The 18,329-nt window shown below is 38.8% G+C and overlaps 1 protein-coding gene across 2 annotated transcripts; it reads left to right on the forward strand.

The window, feature by feature from the left end:
• Positions 1-361: 361 nt before the first annotated feature.
• LOC134383748 (putative dimethylaniline monooxygenase [N-oxide-forming] 6) lies at positions 362-17,981 on the forward strand. Of its 2 annotated transcripts, none has more exons than XM_063105106.1 (9): positions 362-407; positions 755-995; positions 5,546-5,734; positions 8,768-8,930; positions 10,309-10,451; positions 11,861-12,060; positions 14,216-14,571; positions 16,386-16,458; positions 17,464-17,981. In XM_063105106.1, exons 2-9 carry the CDS (start codon positions 864-866, stop codon positions 17,804-17,806), a joined length of 1,599 nt encoding a protein of 532 aa, XP_062961176.1. In that variant the 5' UTR covers positions 362-407; positions 755-863; the 3' UTR covers positions 17,807-17,981. The 2 variants fall into 2 exon arrangements, with proteins under 2 accessions (XP_062961176.1, XP_062961177.1); XM_063105107.1 differs by having other exon boundaries at positions 363-407; positions 846-995.
• Positions 17,982-18,329: the final 348 nt, after the last annotated feature.

Below are 18,329 nucleotides of genomic sequence, written 5' to 3' on the forward strand. Positions count from 1 at the left end.
ATTATAGTCCAGGTGTACAGCTTTTGTTTATATATTCTATAGTTCCAAAGCAAAAATAAATAAAAGAATTATTGTTCCTTAATCTCCCAGGGGAGATTACACCTTACAGCTCCAGTGGCCATATCAATCACTTTTATTTTCTGAAACCAGGACAAGGGACCTCATTTTTGTCCTTCCCCCATGCCCTCCCTGTTTTTCTCTTACCCCCACCACACTCAGCCCTTCTCTTCCAGGTTTTATAAGGGCTCTACACCATGAAACACACAATAAAAAAGAAAGTTTTACTTTAAGAATAGCTCCTCCCCCTTTCACAATTTTTACATCAACAGACATTGTTATCAAAGCCATTCTCTCCTATGTTAGAGAACTTCCACTGTTCTTGGGAGAAGAAAATCACAGAGTAAAAGGTAAGGCTCCTTGGCGTCAAGCATTCAAAGTGAGTAGGAGTGATTTGGTACAGGGGATTTCATGCAGAAGGCTTGATTTCTAGTTCTGACTCTTTTATTTATTAACTCCAAGACCTTGAAGAAGTAATTTTTAATCTTGGATTGCCAACACTTTGTTTGCAATTGAGAGCATTGGATTGATGATCTTCAAGTTCCTTCCTGCTCTGACATTCACTGAGTGTGATTTTTGGCATATTGAACAATCAGGAGAAGAAGCCAGATTTAGTACTGCATAGCAAAAGTGGTAAAAAAAAAAAAAAATAATGAGTATAAACTGTTAACGGGCATCTATTTCTTCTTGTGTTAAGGCAAGGATCCTGATATATAAACCTCAGCTGGTTATTTCTACTAACATATCCTAAGTATTAAAGGACACTCTTCTGAAGAAGTTCTCTCCAGATTTTCCTACAGGCAACCATGGGCAAGAGAGTGGCCATCATAGGGGCTGGTGTCAGTGGCTTGGCTGCCATACGGTGCTGTCTGGAGGAGGGCCTGGAGCCCACCTGCTTTGAAAGAAGCAATGACATTGGAGGCCTGTGGAAATTCTCGGTGAGTGGCACATCACTGGGACATCAGTGGAAGGGACATGGGTTCCAGTGCTAGACAAATCTGCTCAGTTCTCATTCAGACTTGGGAGGCAGGTAACAAAAGCTCCAAATCTGGAAAGTAAAATATTACCTCTCCCATCACACTTAAGTCTGACCACTCAAAACTATTTTGCAACATTAGGGTTTGTCCTGAAAAGGATATCTTCAGCTCATCATGCATCATCACCTGCATGGACAGACCAGATCTCCAGGCTGTAAAAAGGTCCCAGTATCAGTAATTAGCCAAAAACACACCACTGCCTTCCCATGTAACTGAAAGGATTCTATCCATTATTGCTTTTAAATCCCGGGAACATAGTTGAAAAAAAGATGAGCAAACAAACCCGGACTGAGATCCTGAAGAAGTAGAACTCAGAAGTTCTGGGTTCTACTCCCAACTCAGGTTTTCTAGGCAGATAGTTTTAGGCAAGTCACTTTTTTCTTCCTAGACCTCAAATGCTCATTTGTCAAATGCAGAGGTTAGAAATTAGATTACCACTAATGTGCCTCCTCATTCCTATAGGCTATGATTCTATAGTTAACTTACATCTACTGGGAAGACATAAATTATTATAAATTATGATTGTGTGTGTTGTGTGTGTGGTTGTTGAATGTCTATCAGCTCCAAATCCAGAAAGAAAAATGATGGTCTTTGCCAGTTGGGCTCATTGTCGTAGAAATAATTCAATCAAGAAATATTCCCTATAAACGCAATTTTTAAATTTCAAAAGTCAGGTTTAGGAAAGCTTCTAGCCTTTCTGTTCTGATTTCTCAGCCACTGTGATCAAACATAGATGATACATATTTGGCTTAAAGACATTATGTCCACATCATTTATCTTACAACCATTCAAGTAATCTGTCCTGATCCCAGTTATTGCCCAAAATGTAACAAGAGATTCCTCTGATAGAGTGGATCAGTGCTAACTTAAAACACATTTGTATTATCTCAAAAGCTTTCTTTTTTTAAATTTTTGGTTCTGTAACCCCAAAAGTATCACATGAAATATAATTTCTATTTTCCATTGGGGGTAATCAAGAGTAACTTTTTTCAAGAATTCAATTTTCTTTATTTACATTTGCTCAGAGAAATGTCACCAGCTTAGACTAAATCATGAATTGGCTCTCTAACACCTCATTAGAAACAATTAAATGTTGCTTGAACCCTATTCTGGCAGAAGTTTGAGCTAGGTACTGGGATAACAAATATGTGTCATAATTACTCCACATAATCACTCTAAATGATTTTTACTCCGTGTAATGATACAAGCCATAATATAAGTCCACAATCCTTTGATAGCAAATTGATAAACTCATTTGATAACAAAACCTATCCTGAAATCATAAGGTTGTGGGTTGTATAGATGTTGAAAAACATGAGTTGAATGAGTATGAGGCTAAATCCCACTTATGTTGTGCTGTAGAAATTTTATTGCACTTGATTACAGGTTGCTATTCCAGATCTCATTAGGAGTGTTATAGAGAAAAATTCAAAAATATACACATTCCAAAATATGTCTGGCCCTAAGACTGTCAAATAAGAGGTTATAGAACTTTACAAGATTGAGATAGCCCTTGGTGACTGTCGACTCAATAAAGTGCCTTCAGCTTTTAGAAGAGTGTATACTACAGAAATCTTAGTAAGTCAAGGGAAACTTCCTGCAAGGATAAACACTTAGCTGAGCCTTGGAGGATATCCTCAGATAAGGAATGTAGAGGACCGCCATGTGACAAAACTCCAGAGAGTGCCATTCCCATCACAGTTGAAGAATGGCACCCCATAGACTTATGCAGTCACTGGCTATGTGCCAGTACCAGGCAGGAGACCAGCAATCCGTGCAAGGCACAGAGAAGGTGATGAACATGGTATACCCAGGAAGGGACCCATAAGTTAACCAGAGTAGCCAGATCAGAAAGTTCATTTAAGGAAACAATAAGTGACTCTGGATTATCCACAAGAGGGAGTGTCCCTTTTCCACAAGATCATGTGTATAAGCAAAATTCTACTCAAATGCCCAGTGGAGATGTGGACACGTACAAATACTTGACACTTGAGCCCACTCCATACATCCTAACCCTTCCTCCTTTTCTAAGAAAAGCTGCTTGGCACAGTGTACAATCAGAGGGAGAGATATTTGAAGAATGTGTTACATAAGCTTTCATCCTGCAAGCCTCTGCTAGGCAGAAGGTGTTCCAGAAGAAAGAAACCTGATAATTTGGAACTTTTTACTATGTGCTTTTTATGAGAAATAAAAACCAAATGGGGTTCAAATACTAGCGTGCTGAATGTGAGCATGTTTTAAGTTTCATACACTTCTATGAAAGGCCTCACGTCCTCAAAAGATTTTATTGCTGCTGTAACAAACATTGCTCAATGAGCAATAGGTTAGTATCATTTTTATTGCAAAAGGACAAAACAACAGAACCAGGACTATCTGAAAATTTCTCCCACTCATTCATTTATTTATTTAACAATACCTATTGAACACATTATACATAAGGAATTATTTTAGGCATAGCTGCAGATAAGAAGCCAGACAGCATTTTAAAAGTAGAGAGAAAAGAAGTGAGTATGTAATTAGGGTAATAAAAAAACAGGAACTTGGTAGAGGCAGGGATGATTTAGCAGTTGTTGAGAGGTGAGATAAGAAAAGACATGAGGAAGAAGGCGACTTTTGAGCTGGATCTTGAGGGCATATTTAGATATGAGCAGAGATGAAATATGACAAGGCAGGCCACTAAAATGCATGCACAACATTCTTGCATTAGCTTCTGACCTTGCCCTCAAGTTGCTTATGTTCTAGTGGGAAAGATGAGAAATGAACACAATTATAATCCAAGACGGATGGTGATAACGTGACCACAGCTCCTTGGATCTCTGGTTCTAGGGCAAGCTCTTTCAGCCAGAGGCAGAGTCTGAGCTTCATTTCCTCCTTACCAGCTCAAACCACCCACATATTGAAATCATGAAAGTGCACCTTCTCTGGAACAATAGTCTGTTGTTATATAATACATTTGCTTCCTTTGTTTGGAGAACAGCCTTTCAGAGAAAATTCCAAAGAGCTGTAGGGTACATACTCTTCTCTCCTCATGTTACAATTGGCCGGAGTCAAGGGGTAAAAGAGCAAAGATTCACACAAGATGGAAATAAGCCAAGGCCTTATCTGTTTCCCAGAGCAGAGTCCTATTTCTTAACCAGTCCCCAGCCACAGCTTAGCCCTGCCTCCTGTCAATGGGCAGCCGAGAAACCTCCTTCTCACATCTCATTCTTCTCACAGCCATCAACAAAAGGCACCAGCTGTGGGTGAATGCAAAAGACTAAAACGTGAGAACCTGCCAAGCATGAGCCTTCACCCTTTTTCTGACCCTCACAAAAATTTCAAAGTGAGGTTTAAAAAAGTTAAATGTCTGAGCTGAGATATTTATGAGAAATACCACAACTATGAGTAGAGAAAGATTATATTTTTCAACACGAAGAAAAACATGGAGGCCTCAGGCCACCCCCTGCTTCCCCACAGAGACACAATCCTTTCCAAAACTTTTTGTGTCCCTCTTCCAGAGATCAGCTGGATGAGAGATAGACATCTTGGATTCAGCATCAACAGGACATTCCATCCTTTTCTCCATTGCGTAAGAGGTCCTTTGGGACTTGAGGAAGCAGAGGCTACCAGCTTTTAAATGTATTTTCAAGGTAGCACATTGTGTGCGCTTTTTTCCTGCCCTTGCAACAGAGAGGAAATGTTTATTTTCAATTCAGCCTTCTACTGCTTCTCATCAAGAAGCTACTTTTCAATTACACAATAGCTTTAAAATGAGGTGCCAAGATTTCACACATATTTTAAGGCCTCTGGTTTCCTGTGGGTTTTTTTTTGGGGGGGGGGGGGTTGTTTGTTTGTTTTTTTTTTTTGGTGAAGAGTGAATACCACTAACTGTTGCGTTAAAGAACTTCTCAAGCACAGGTTCTCAGTGTCATTCCTGGACCAGCAGCCCCGGCATCTCCTGAAATGTGTTAGAAATGCAAATTCTCCAGCCCCACCCTAGACACACTGAACCAGAAATTCTGAGGGCTGGGAATCTATGTTCCAAGAAGCCTTCCAGATGATCCTAATTACACCGAAATTGGGAAACCACTTCAACACAGAGTTCTACTTCTGGCAAAGAGCTCACTGAACTTCATAAAATTAACAAAATAGGCTAAAAGTTGCCACCTTCTTCCGACCATTTTGTTGTATTTTTTAAGATCAGAACAAGTGCTGGTACAGGAAAAAGAAAACTCTAAGTGACCATAAAGACAGAGCTAATGCTAGGGGTAATTAGAGTAAGGATCAGTGTGGAGAGGGCTCCAGTTCTGTGCCAGGTTCCATGTGAAGAGTTTTCCATTCCATATATTACGGAGAGCTTAGCATTTTTTAATTTTTTTGTACTAAAAATGTTTGAGTCAACCAAGAATTGACTCTTCAATGAACAGAACATCATTCTTGGCTTCCTTCTTAAGCTTTGTTATCTTTTCTAGGACCATGCAGAAGAAGGCAGAGCCAGCATTTACCAGTCTGTATTCACCAACTCTTCCAAAGAAATGATGTGCTTTCCAGACTTCCCTTACCCTGATGATTACCCAAACTATATGCACCACAGCAAGCTCCAGGAATACATAAAGACATTTGCTCAAAAGAAGAATCTTTTAAGATACATACAGTTTGAGGTAAGGGCCTCATAACTTGTACTGTTGGTATTAATACATACATGGATAAGAGAAGAGGTAAGGATACAGCTCTGTTACAGAACTCAAAGCCAAATGTTTGTCCATCTCATGTAGTCATCCATTTGGGCTGCTACAACAAAATACCTGAGACTGGGTAATTCATATGTAATAGAAATTTATTTCTCAGTTTTGGAAGCTGTGAAGTCCAAGATCAGACACCAGCAGATTCAGTGTCTGGTGAGAGCTGCTTTCTGCTTCCAAAATGGCACCTTGAAAACTGCGTCCTCACATAGTGGAAGGTGGAAGGCAAAAAATAGGCCTCACTTGTTCTCTTCAGCCCTTGTATAAAGCACTAATCCCATCCATGAGAGTGGAGCCCTCATGGCCTAATCACCTCATAAAGGCCACACTTCTTCATACTGTTGCATTGGGGATTAAATCAACATGAATTTTGGAGGGGACACAGCATTCAAACCATAGCACATCACCAATTAAGATTCAGATTACAAAGCATTCATGCTTCAATTTTTTTTTCCCCTAGACTCATTCTCCACTAGCCTCTGAGAGCTTGTAAAATACATTAGAAAATGCTGGAGGCAGCTATGCCATCACAGTCCATCCACTTTTCACCCTCGTGCACTTATGTTTTGCAAATAATCCAAAATTCTCTAGTCCATATTTAGACTTCTGTGGGTTCAATGCCAATGAGCTGTGGTTCCAGAAAACAAGACATTTGTTAGAAAGTCTACCATCACATTGTGGAGAGAGCAAACAAATGGATGATTAATATAGTCACCACCCCATTCTTCTCCCACTTAGTTCATTATGCATAGATTTCCCCTTAAAGAGCTTCAAGGGTTATGAGACAGAGCCATTGTTCCTGTAAGTGACAATAATGTTTTACATTTGTATAGAACTCTTAATTTCAATTACTGTTAAATGTAGAGCATGTACACATAGCAGGAAAAACAATAAGCAAAATTATGAATTGGGGTTATATTTACATAATTATTTTACCTGGAGTAGTTCCAAACATATAGTTAAAATTTTCCAGCTGTCATTTTATTTCATTCATTTATTTATCCCACTCATTCATTCAATTCATTTATGACATTCTAAATGTCATAAATTGTCTCAACTTATGGTAGTGATATCAATAAACATTAAAGTTCCTGCTATGTGCTTGCATTGTGCTATGTGCTTATATGTCATAAAAAAGAAGTCTAAGACTCAGCCCTCAAGAAGCTTATAATCTAATTGGGGTCAAAATAAATATAGAGATAGTAAATAACAATATAAGATTCAAGTAACACTTTAAGTCAAAAGACAGAAAAAATTTAAAAGGCGTCTATGGTTTATAAGTAAAATAATGCTAGGAAAATCATGAAGCAAGAGGCAACACTTTGGGAGAGGGTACTTTTCCAGGAGAGATAAAATTTGAGTTGCATTTGGTTTAGATAAGTGAGTGGCACAAGTAAAATAAGAGAGGTGGGAAAATGCCCTGCTCATTTGGAGAACCATGAGCAAACCAAGGTATATCTATCTTCTAGGATTAGATACAGCTGTATATATCAGTAAACCAATGTGTGCTGTGGCTTTAAAAAAATAGAGTGTTATTTTGCAAACATGTAAAAGAAGTCCAGGGTGGGGAAACTAGAGTTGATATTGTGGTACCACAGTCAGCAAAAACTCAGCTTCACATGAGGCATACCTTGTCAAGTCTGCCTCATGGTCCAAAACAGTTGCTGGGGCTTAAGCCATCACATCCACCTTCTAAGCAAGAAAAAAGAGGAAGAGATGAAGGGCAAAAGTATGTTCTCCCAGCTGAATCAGTCCCCTTTCACAAACTCTCCTGGAAAGCCTATCCAACATTGTTTATTTGTGTCTTACAAGCCACTCTAGTTGCACAGGAGCCTGGAAAATGTATTGCTTTGCTCAGTATATTGTCACTCCAAACAAAATCAGGGTTATGTTAGGAAGGAAGAGGGAGAGTTTGGATATTGGAGAAGCAATGAGCAATCTCTGTCCCGGAAGAGTTTATGGGAATATCAGAAAATAAGACCAAAAGAGTAAATTGGAAAAAAATTGTGTGGATTTTTAACTATAGCATTAGAAATGTGGAATAAGGCTGTAGGAACAGAAATAACTTCAAGCAAGAGACACAGAATTAATGTGGTCCTTCAGAAAGATGAATCTAACAAGGAGGATGAAGAATGGCTGCAGGAGATTGGAAGCTGAAAACAGGTTAGTTATAGGCTCTTAAGGTAGTCCGTGCAAGGGAGTGATAAGGACTTGAACCAAGGCAGTGTTAGCAGTCATGAAAGGAAGAGAGAGATGGTGAGATTCTGAGAGAAATGCTTGTTTAGACATAAGGCAAGGATGGAGAAATAACAAGCAAAACAAGTTGCGAGTTTGAAGCCTAGGTAGCTAGGAGGTTCATGTCATGTTTGAAAGTAATACAAAAATCAGAAGCCACTTTTGGAGAAAATATAAGTAGGTTGATCATAAATACGCTACATTTTAGGAAACATTAGGTGGCCCTCCAGATGGAAAGGTCAGGCTAGACTGGATCACAGAAGAGAGACCAAGCCTGAATATGTATGTTGCTGATATTTCTAAAGGAGAGTGTCTATAAACAGCAAAAGAGAGAGCAAGGATCAAACCTTGAGACATTCCCGTATTTATTAAGTAGTTGAAAGATAACATCAGAGGAGGAAGCCATGTCAGTGTAGAGTAGCAGTAAGCAAATGACATAGGTTTGTTACATGGCATCATTCACAAAAACATTCAGTGTTATCGACGCCCAAATCAGCTAACTAAATATCAGAAAGTAAATACACCCCAGTGAGTAATTTTCCTTGTGAGATCTGGAGATTCCCTGAAGATTCACATGACTCATATGTTAATATATTTCCAAACATATCTCAATGACCAGGAGAGTTCATAACAATTATTTCCTCCACAGACACACTACAAGAGGGGGGAGATAGCAGAATTATAAATAAAAGCTATTTTTTCTGTTTATTTTTTAAGACCCTGGTTTCCAGTATAAAGAAATGCCCCAGCTTCCTAATCACTGGCCAATGGGTTGTTGTTACTGAGAAGGATGGGAAGCAGGAATCTACCATTTTTGATGCTGTAATGATTTGTTCAGGACATCACGTATACCCCAATCTGCCAACTGATTCCTTTCCTGGTAAGCCAGAAAAATATATAATAACTGGAGATTTATGTGCAAACATATAGAGTTAAAACAGACTTTTCTATAGATTATACATAATGATTATTCCTAAGATCCCAAAGATTTCAGAAGGAAAAATATTTTCAGTCAGATAATATCCTAAATATGGTAATAAATGGTCTCCTAAACCTCTATATTAAAAAAATCAAAGACCTGCAAGTCAGAGATCAAACAGACTCAAGTTCTTATTTTATAGACAGTAACTCAAAGACAAGTCCTGACAGCCCATGGGGTCTTTGAGTGGAGTAACATTCAAAAAAAGTAGAGTTCAGCTACCAAATTGTTTAAATAAAGGCACATCTTCTTACGTTATTTATAGGAGAAAGTGAAGTTTCTAATTTCATCTTCATCCACAACTTGCAAATATACTTTAGAAATCTCAGTAATTTGTATGAGTGTGTGTAGTGTGAGAACATGCACGTGTGTGTATTAGCATACTCCATTACCACCCAAAAATAGCAAACATCAAATAAATGCAGCACACATGGAGACTTCCTTCCTTCCATTCTTCCATTCTTCCTTCCTTGCAAAAAGAAAACAGTCTGCTCAAAGATTAGAGTTCTCATCTCTAGTCATGATGTTCATAGGCCAACATAAATAAAAGAGTGGAGGAAAAGTAGATTAAAACCTTTAACGTTAACAGGCCATAGATTTAGTGGTTGTGAGTGTGAGATCAGAACACCGGCTTTCAACAACTCGTTCCACTAGGTCCTTTCCACTTAACTTCTTTGTCTCAATTTCCTCACCCTTTAAAATAGGGATAGCAGCCGACAGTAGTGCTCAGGATCTATAATTAACAATAATTTACTGCATGTTCTCCAATGACTAGAAGAGAAGTGCTCACATACTGTCATCATGAAGAAACGATAAATTTTTGTGATAATGAATATGATAATTACCTTGATTTGATCACCACACATTTTATACGTGTATTAAAATAAAATTGTGTTCCACATGCATATGTACAATCAATCTGTCAATTAAAAAACAAATAAATATAAAATAAAATAATTTTTAAAACTAAAAATAAAAAATAAAATAGGGGTAGCAATACCTACCATTCAGAGATGTTATCAAGATTAAATTAAAACATGTAAATCATTTAGCATATCATATCAAATTAGTTCTCATACCTTAAGTTTTTTTTTTAAGGCACTAAAAGAAATTATTTGAGGGCTTAGTGTCAAAAAACACTAAATGGATAAACGCATTTCAACGAGGGAAATTTTAAAAATTAAAACAGATAATAATATAAAAAAAAAACCCACAGTAAAAAACTGAGTCTTCATAATTTCTGAAAATCAGCTCAAACCACTCCCCGTGTTTTACTTAGGCCTAGACCGGTTTCAAGGCAACTACCTCCACAGCCGGGATTATAAGGGCCCAGAGTCCTTCAAGGGGAAGAAGGTCCTCGTGATCGGCCTGGGGAACTCGGGATCAGACATTGCTGTTGAGCTCAGTCATCTGGCTACAAAGGTACATGATGTAAAAGGTTTTGGAAAGTTAATCTAGGATAGGGCTGTGCTACTAAGTCAACAGCCTAGGCACTGAGGAAAGTGTTCGCCATATCCTACCACAAGACATTCACCTGTTGCGTATGCCCTTTAAATCAAGGAGGACTTGAGACATTCTCCATGGGAAGCAAGGTAATTGGCTCATGCTAGTAAGGAAGTACATTCTGTTGAAACCAGAGGTAAGTGTACAGATGTGTATATATATGAGTGTGTATGTATGTGGTTTTTTGTTTTAATTTTATGTTCTGATAACCTCCAAGTAGACTGGTTCCTAGGCAGCTCTAGCTTTATGTATTTAACAGTATTTCTTATCACCTACCACGCAAAAGATACTGTGTTCACCCCTCTGAAGTTCTAGAAGATACACGCAATTTGGGTTTTACTATCATTTATTCATTCGACAGCAGGTGCTCAAAAAATATTGGGCACTTACCATGCGTTACAACTATGTTAAACTAAAAATAAATAGTCATAATTTAGCCTAGTTCCTGATTTCAAGGAGCAGTCAGTGGGTGGAGGTGGGGTGACAGGTACACAGGCCATCGCAAAAGGAGGTAAGTAGTCTTCCAGTGGAATTAGGTGTAGAAAGAGCAACACTGTGAAGAGAGAACCTAACTTAGCTTGGAAGAAGTCAAGGAGGGCTTCCCAGAGGACTCCAAGCTGAGTCACACATGACCAGTAGACCCCGAGGAAACTTAATATATTTTTAAGGAAACACATAATCAATTCTTAAATGGATGTAAATAAAACCTAAAATTTTTTAAAACTAAAAATTCCCTTGAGTTGTCACAAAGTTAAAGTCTATTTCACAAAAATGGTAAAATAGAGAAGAGCCAGCCTTGTATTAGGACTGAGGCAGCCACCCTGGTTTGGGATACCCAGCAGAAGGCCTGGCGTACATGTGTAGAGAGAACTGGAAAAAAAGACCAGAGATAGGGAACAGAATGAAATCTTTGTTATTGCCTCCACCTAATTTCAGCTAGAGGTTTAGCTATATTTTCCCCACCTAGCCCACCAGCTATTACCACCCACCACCAATGAAGCTTACTGCATTGTCTAGTGCCTACCAGACCTGCCATTTTAGTCTATGAGTATGTGAAGATTAAGCCCATCACATTTGAATACCGAACCCTCTTGTTCCAAGATATGGTTCTAATTGTTTCAACAACTATGCACCAGCCCTCTGGGGTGGTGAGAGGGCAGTCCTGCTTCTACTTAGTTTTAATTATAAATTATTCATCTAGAAACACTTCTTTAAAAGTGTTCCTATCTGGATATTGAAAGAAATGTGTGGAAGTGCCCAGAGAATTATGTTGTGTTTGCTTATTTTTTACAGAGTGATGTTGAAATTGTGTTGCCTTTCCCCACCAGGTCATTATCAGTACCAGAAGTGGTTCCTGGGTCATGAGTCGGGTTTGGGATGATGGCTATCCTTGGGATATGGTATATGTTACCCGCTTTGCATCCTTTCTCCGGAATGCCCTTCCTTCATTCATCTCCGACTGGTTATATGTCAAGAAGATGAACACTTGGTTTAAGCATGAAAACTATGGCCTGATGCCTTTAAATGGGTACTACAAATCATGCATATTTTATCATTCAAAAAAGTGGGGCACTTGTCCAAGTGAATTCTTTCTCTCTAGTTCTTACTCATTAAAGCTGATGAGGTTAAATTAAGGACTGCACAAGTGACAGGATATACCCAGAGACCATGTATAGGTTGGAAATCTTATTGAAATTAGTCTAGTGGAGAAAGTGATATGAAAGAATCCAAAATAGGGATGGATCAGACAGATAGATCATCCTCACAAGCAGGATTTTTTTTTTTTTTTTTTTGCTCTTTTTCGTGACCGGCACTCAGCCCGTGAGTGCACCGGCCATTCCTATATAGGATCCGAACCACCGGTAGGAGCGTCGCCGCGCTCCCAGCGCAGCACTCTCCTGAGTGCACCACGGGCTCGGCCCAAGCAAGATTTTTTTATCATAGCTATAAGCTACAGCACAGAACTTTGTAGGCTACAAATATTGGTTCTTCTTAGTCTCACATTGTCTAATGTGCTTCTAAAGAGCTATTAACAAAGTAGGGTTAATCAACAAGTCTCAGCAAGGGGGAAGTCTCAAACAAAATGCACACTTCTCCCACCCCTGAAGGAGGCATGGAACATATAAAGCAAAGGAGATTCACAAAACTGATGTGGCCTATAAAATTAGTAAGATCATTCATTTACTTCTTTACAGAGACAGAGCCCAAAACTTACTGATTAGGGAGGCATTCTAGGTAGAAGACTCAGTATATCAGTAGGAAAAAAGAATATTCTGGTGGGTAAGAAAAGAAAGAATTCACTAAGAAATTTCATCTTCTGGTCCATGCTAGCCAAAAAGTTTCATGGTGTTTGGAGAAATAGGTTAAGAAAAAATAGGGAGGGATCATAAACCAGAACAGCAAATGCCAGGTTTAGCAGCCAAACCCTCATTCCAAGGCACTTATTCAATCCAGTCTTGCAGACTGCTATACCCCTAAAGAATGAAAAAATGTTGATTTTATGCATTTAAAATTATGGTTTTATGCATTTAAAATATAATAGAAATTCCAAAACTTGAGCTGCTTAAGATTTTTTTGTTTTATAAGAGTAACTGCAAATTTTACTTTAGTTTTGCCATTTAGACAATTAAATCATAGTTTTGGAAATCTATTCATTCTAAGAACTAAGCTTCCTCTTAGAAAGTGTTCCAATTACTCTAAATTGCTGACTACACTTTCTCACTCCTCCCTTTGTGGAGGGAGAGCGGGAAAGGAGGGAGAAAGGGGAAGAAAAAACAAATTTTGCTGTGGCCTACTTTTTGCCACCTTGTAAGGTAAAAGAAGAGATTTCAGATTTATAGAAGCAGAAAAGAGTGTGGAAGTAAAAGAGTATATCGAAAAGTTCATGGAAAAAATAGAATTAAAAGATAATACATATCTTTCCGTGAACTTTTTGAAGTACCCTCATATAGAGACAAATTCCAAGATTTATGAAGTTTTTCTGTGTCTGATATACTTGGAGGAAATTCCAGAATCCCTGAAGGAAACTTAAGTCAAAATGAAGTATATCATCATGAGAAATATCATTCCTAGAATTCTGGCAACTAAAATGCAGTATCAGAGTTGTTATACTTTCTTTTGTGACCATGGCTAGTGAAAGAAGACCAAACATGGCAGTAAAACATCCCACCACTGCAAATCTGATCTCCCCATGCAGGACTAGATCTCCCCATGCTAGGCACTGGTTTAAGTGCTTTATAGATCGTTGTTCACCTAATTCTCACAGTAAACCTATGAGGAAGATTCTGTCACTATCCCCATTTTACACATAAAGAAACAAATATAGAGAACTAACAGCTATTGCGAACTGGAGCTAGATTATAAACTTGGGTCATCTAGCTCCAAAGTCTGCACTCTTAACCACTTTATTGTCTCTGGGAATTAGTTTTATTGTCATCTATTTGGTGAATCTCCAAATACTATGAATACCCATAAGGGAATCTTCAGTCTTCAAAGGGGCAAAGGAGGCATTTGTAATCAGACAGAAATTCTTAAGGATTGTTACAGACAATGGGAAAGGAATCACTGCAAGAGAAGAGGGTTTAATCCCTTGTGCTGATGTTTAACTGCTCAACTTGGTTTCAGAGCTATGGTCTGTTGAAGGTATTTTACAGCAAGGGTATTTGTGTCTCATTTCTGCATAGTGCCCTGAGAAAAGAGCCAGTGTTCAACGACGAGCTCCCATCCCGCATCCTGTGTGGCACTGTGTCCATCAAGCCCAGTGTGAAGGAGTTCACAGAGACCTCAGCCGTGTTTGACGATGGGACCGTTTTTGAGGCCATTGACTCTGTCATCTTTGCAACAGGCTATGATTATGCCTACCCCTTCCTGGATGATTCCATCATCAAAAGCAGAAATAATGAGGTCACCTTGTTTAAAGGCATCTTCCCCCCACTAATGGAGAAGCCAACCTTGGCTGTGATTGGCTTTGTCCAGTCCCTTGGAGCTGCCATCCCCACAGCTGACCTGCAGGCCCGCTGGGCTGCTAAAGTGTTTGCAAGTAGGTGGGCCATTCTGTCTTTGATTCATTTAGTCAAAGAACATTTATTGAGCACCTACTACATGTCAAGCACTGTACTAGGTGTTAGGGATAAAAAGAGAACAAGTCAGACATGCTTCTTGACCTCCCAGAGCTTAAAATAAGGTGTGGTGAGAGAGTGCCACAGCAGGTGACGTTTTGGGGTGTTCTGTTGAGGGCAGTTGGGCAGTGAGTTATTTGATGTAGAGGGGACAGCATGAGGAAAGACATAGAGGTGAGGAATAGTAGGGAATTTGTGAGGAACCAGAAACATTTTGGTGTGAGGGAGTATAAAGCAGAGACAGGGAACGGCAAGAAATGGAGAAGGGACCAGAGCATGGAGGGCCTGATAAGTTAAAGAGCTTACACTTCTCGTAGGGAAATTGGGAGGACTTTGCAAGGTTTTAAGTAAGAAAAGAACAGCAGTGAGATAACTGCAATGTCAAGGTACATTGTGAAGATTGGAAGGGTCCTGGTGGGTGTTGGGGGTGTGCTGGAGACCTCATGGGTCTCAACTTGTATCAGAGTCACAATGCAAGGCCACTCAACTCTATTGACAATCTCTTCCCACTACCTCCCTTCACTCTAGACCCCATGGTCTCCAGAAACTACAAGTATGCTTCTGTGAGAAAATCAAGAATATGAGGATTACATGGAGAAAAACAATGTCTCAAATATATTGACTTAATCTACTCCTATCATATTGATCATTATCGTTATCAAAAGTGTCCTTTTATTCAAAGGTTCAAAAATCTTGACCAACATAGGTATAACTTACCTAACATAATGTCCATGAAAAATTTATAATATATGTAATGAAGAAAATATTACAATCATAAAATGTGTAGTATTTACAGGGTCCCCTGTAAAATGCTTCTATCGTCTTTTTTTTCTGAAAGGCACAATACTGCCAAGGGCCTGAGGTTTTATGGGAAGACTGGATACAGTTCACAAACCTGGGAAATTAACGTGAAACAAGGGTATCATTTGTTTATTCAGTGAATATTTACTGAGCATCTACTATGTGTCAGGCTCTGTCTTAGCCCTTAGTATACAACATCAAACAAAACAGACCAAAATTCTGGTCCTTTACTTTCTAGTGGGGCACACAGCAAATATCTGACCATAGAGCCCTGCAAGGCTGAGGTAAGATGCTGACAATGACTGCGAAGTGTTCATTCTCGCAAATGTCAAAGTAGCTTTCTTCCATCGTTACGAAAGCAAATGAGCTACAATCATCAATCAGAAGAACCCGTCACTGAGGTAGTGAAATTTGCAAAAAACTAAAAATTTTCAGCTGCCCCTTAAAACATCCTACCTGACTGCAGGCTGACATTGAAATCCCATGCTTCCTTTCATTATCTTGTTTACTTGTCATGTGCCTTAGAGTGAACTATTTTGCCAGATTGTTTCTTGAGAGGAATTTTAATAAGAGGATGCAGACAAGAAAATGAAGAAACTATGAAGCTATTATGTCCATGAGGTGTACCTGAGGTACGTTGAAGATTAGGCCCTCCATAATGTTATAAAAATATGAGATTGGGCGATTTGAAGCTACAAAGGTCTCTGCTGTCACCATATCCCTGCAGGCCAGCCATTTGTCATTCCCAGAGAAGGTACATTAACTTCTCAGGTCTTTGTTTCTGTGAATTGCTATTCCGCTAAAAACAGCTCCTCTTGATACAAAATTTTTTAGGGATATAGTTTATAAATACTGAATGAATTTCATCATATGTCATTATACATTTTTGATTTCTTCATCTTTTTTGATATTTCTCTCTTTATTTCTCTTCTAGACTCATGTACCCTGCCAACAACAAATGAAATGATGGATGACATTGATGAGAAAATGGGGAAGAAACTCAAGTGGTAAGTGATTGGACTTGCTAATAAAGCAAGTGCTAAATTTGCCTTTTGTAGGAAAACAAGTATCACTTCTGATTCATCCAAACATGTGTCCTCAAGTACAGCATAAATGAGATTTGTAGAAAGTCATTTAAGTGGTTAAACGTAAGATATTTATAGGTACTTTTTCAAGTTAATTACTTCTATGAAAGTAAATCCTTTTCAAATTATATATCAAAATCTGTTAAAAATAATTGGATAACAGTTCACTCTTGGATCAATAAATGACTGTACAGAAAGTTTCTTTCCTTTTTCAAGCCTCCTTAAATGCCCCCAAGGTAGTTGCCAATTCAGTGCTTCGAGGAAAAAAGAAAAGGAATCCTCAGATTCAACAAAACCTCTTCTGCATACAATTCACAGGACACGTCTCAGAGGTGGCCACTCTTGTGTGCTAACAATTCATGCAACTTGATGCCCTGTCCTTTAGAGGCCAAGAGAAATAAAGGAGAGGAAAAAGAGAGGTCTAAATATCAATTTTATCTCTTAAATGATAAGCTGTTTTTCAGGGTTTCTAAAAGCAAATGAGGCCACACTCCAGCTAAAAGTATGAAATAATTTATATTAGTACATTTCAGCAATATTAAAACCATACATAAACCCAATTTTAAACAAACCCATGTAAAAGTCTAACAGTGAGGCAGATTCTAAGCAATGTCATGTGAAGCATAATCATGTGTTCAAGAGTAAACTAAATTAACCAGTCACCTTGAACCAGAGAGTCAGTTCACTCCAGGCCACACAGCCAGAGGCAAAAGCCCAAAATGGCATCAAACTCAGACAGAAATAAGGAAGGAGAGGGGAAAAAAGTTCACTTAACCAAAAAACAAACAATAAATTCAATTTTGTGAAAAAGAAGGGGTGTATAACTGCAGGTGCTGACTAAAATGTTATTTCTCTGAGAAAATAAGAAATTAACGCTTCTATTTGCAACTGTAACACTCATTCCAATATGTTTTTTTCTTTTTTCAGGTTTGGCCAGAGCCAGACTTTGCAGACGGATTACATCACATACATGGATGAGCTGTGCTCCTTCATAGGGGCCAAGCCCAACTTACCATGGCTCTTCCTGACCGACCCCCAGCTGGCCCTGGAGGTGTACTTCGGCCCTTGCAGCCCATACCAGTTTCGACTGATGGGACCTGGGAAGTGGGAAGGGGCCAGAAATGCCATCCTGACCCAATGGAACCGGACAGTGAAGCCAACCAGGACAAGAGCTGTCAGTGGAGCTCAGCGACCCCATCCCTTCTACAATTTGCTTAAAATGCTTTCATTCCCAGTACTCCTTCTGGCTGTTTTGCTTACATTTTATTAATGAGAAAGTCCTTTGGGACTCAGAGTTAGGCCTAGAAGTTCAATTGCAGAATACAACACACACACACACACACACACACACACACACATGCGCGCGCACACACACACACACACACACATATACATAATCAACACATAGTTCCCTCTTTCCCTTCCTGCAGATGTAAAAATGATTCCTGGCCCATTTGAATCAAAGTATAAATAAAATGGAAAATAGGCAGCCTCTTTCTGATGAAAATCTGTTCTATAAAAGGCTTTTCATATGCTGAATTGGCAAGTTTGAGGATGCTCAAGATAAGGGAGAAGATGGGAGACTGAAAAGGCAGAGCACAGATTTTTCAGGCTGAACAAAGCTTACTAAACTTTGTAAAGGGTGTTTTATCTTGTCAAGTGTAGTATATCAACCAACGTGTTTTCCTCAAAATTAACTGAAGTTCTTGACAATAAATCAATAAAAAGAAATAAGTTATAGTAATACAACAACTTAGATAAAATGAACAAATTGCTTGAAAGCCACATACTAC

Source organism: Cynocephalus volans, chromosome 8, assembly GCF_027409185.1.
Source record: "Cynocephalus volans isolate mCynVol1 chromosome 8, mCynVol1.pri, whole genome shotgun sequence".
NCBI classification, from domain to species: Eukaryota; Metazoa; Chordata; class Mammalia; order Dermoptera; family Cynocephalidae; genus Cynocephalus; species Cynocephalus volans.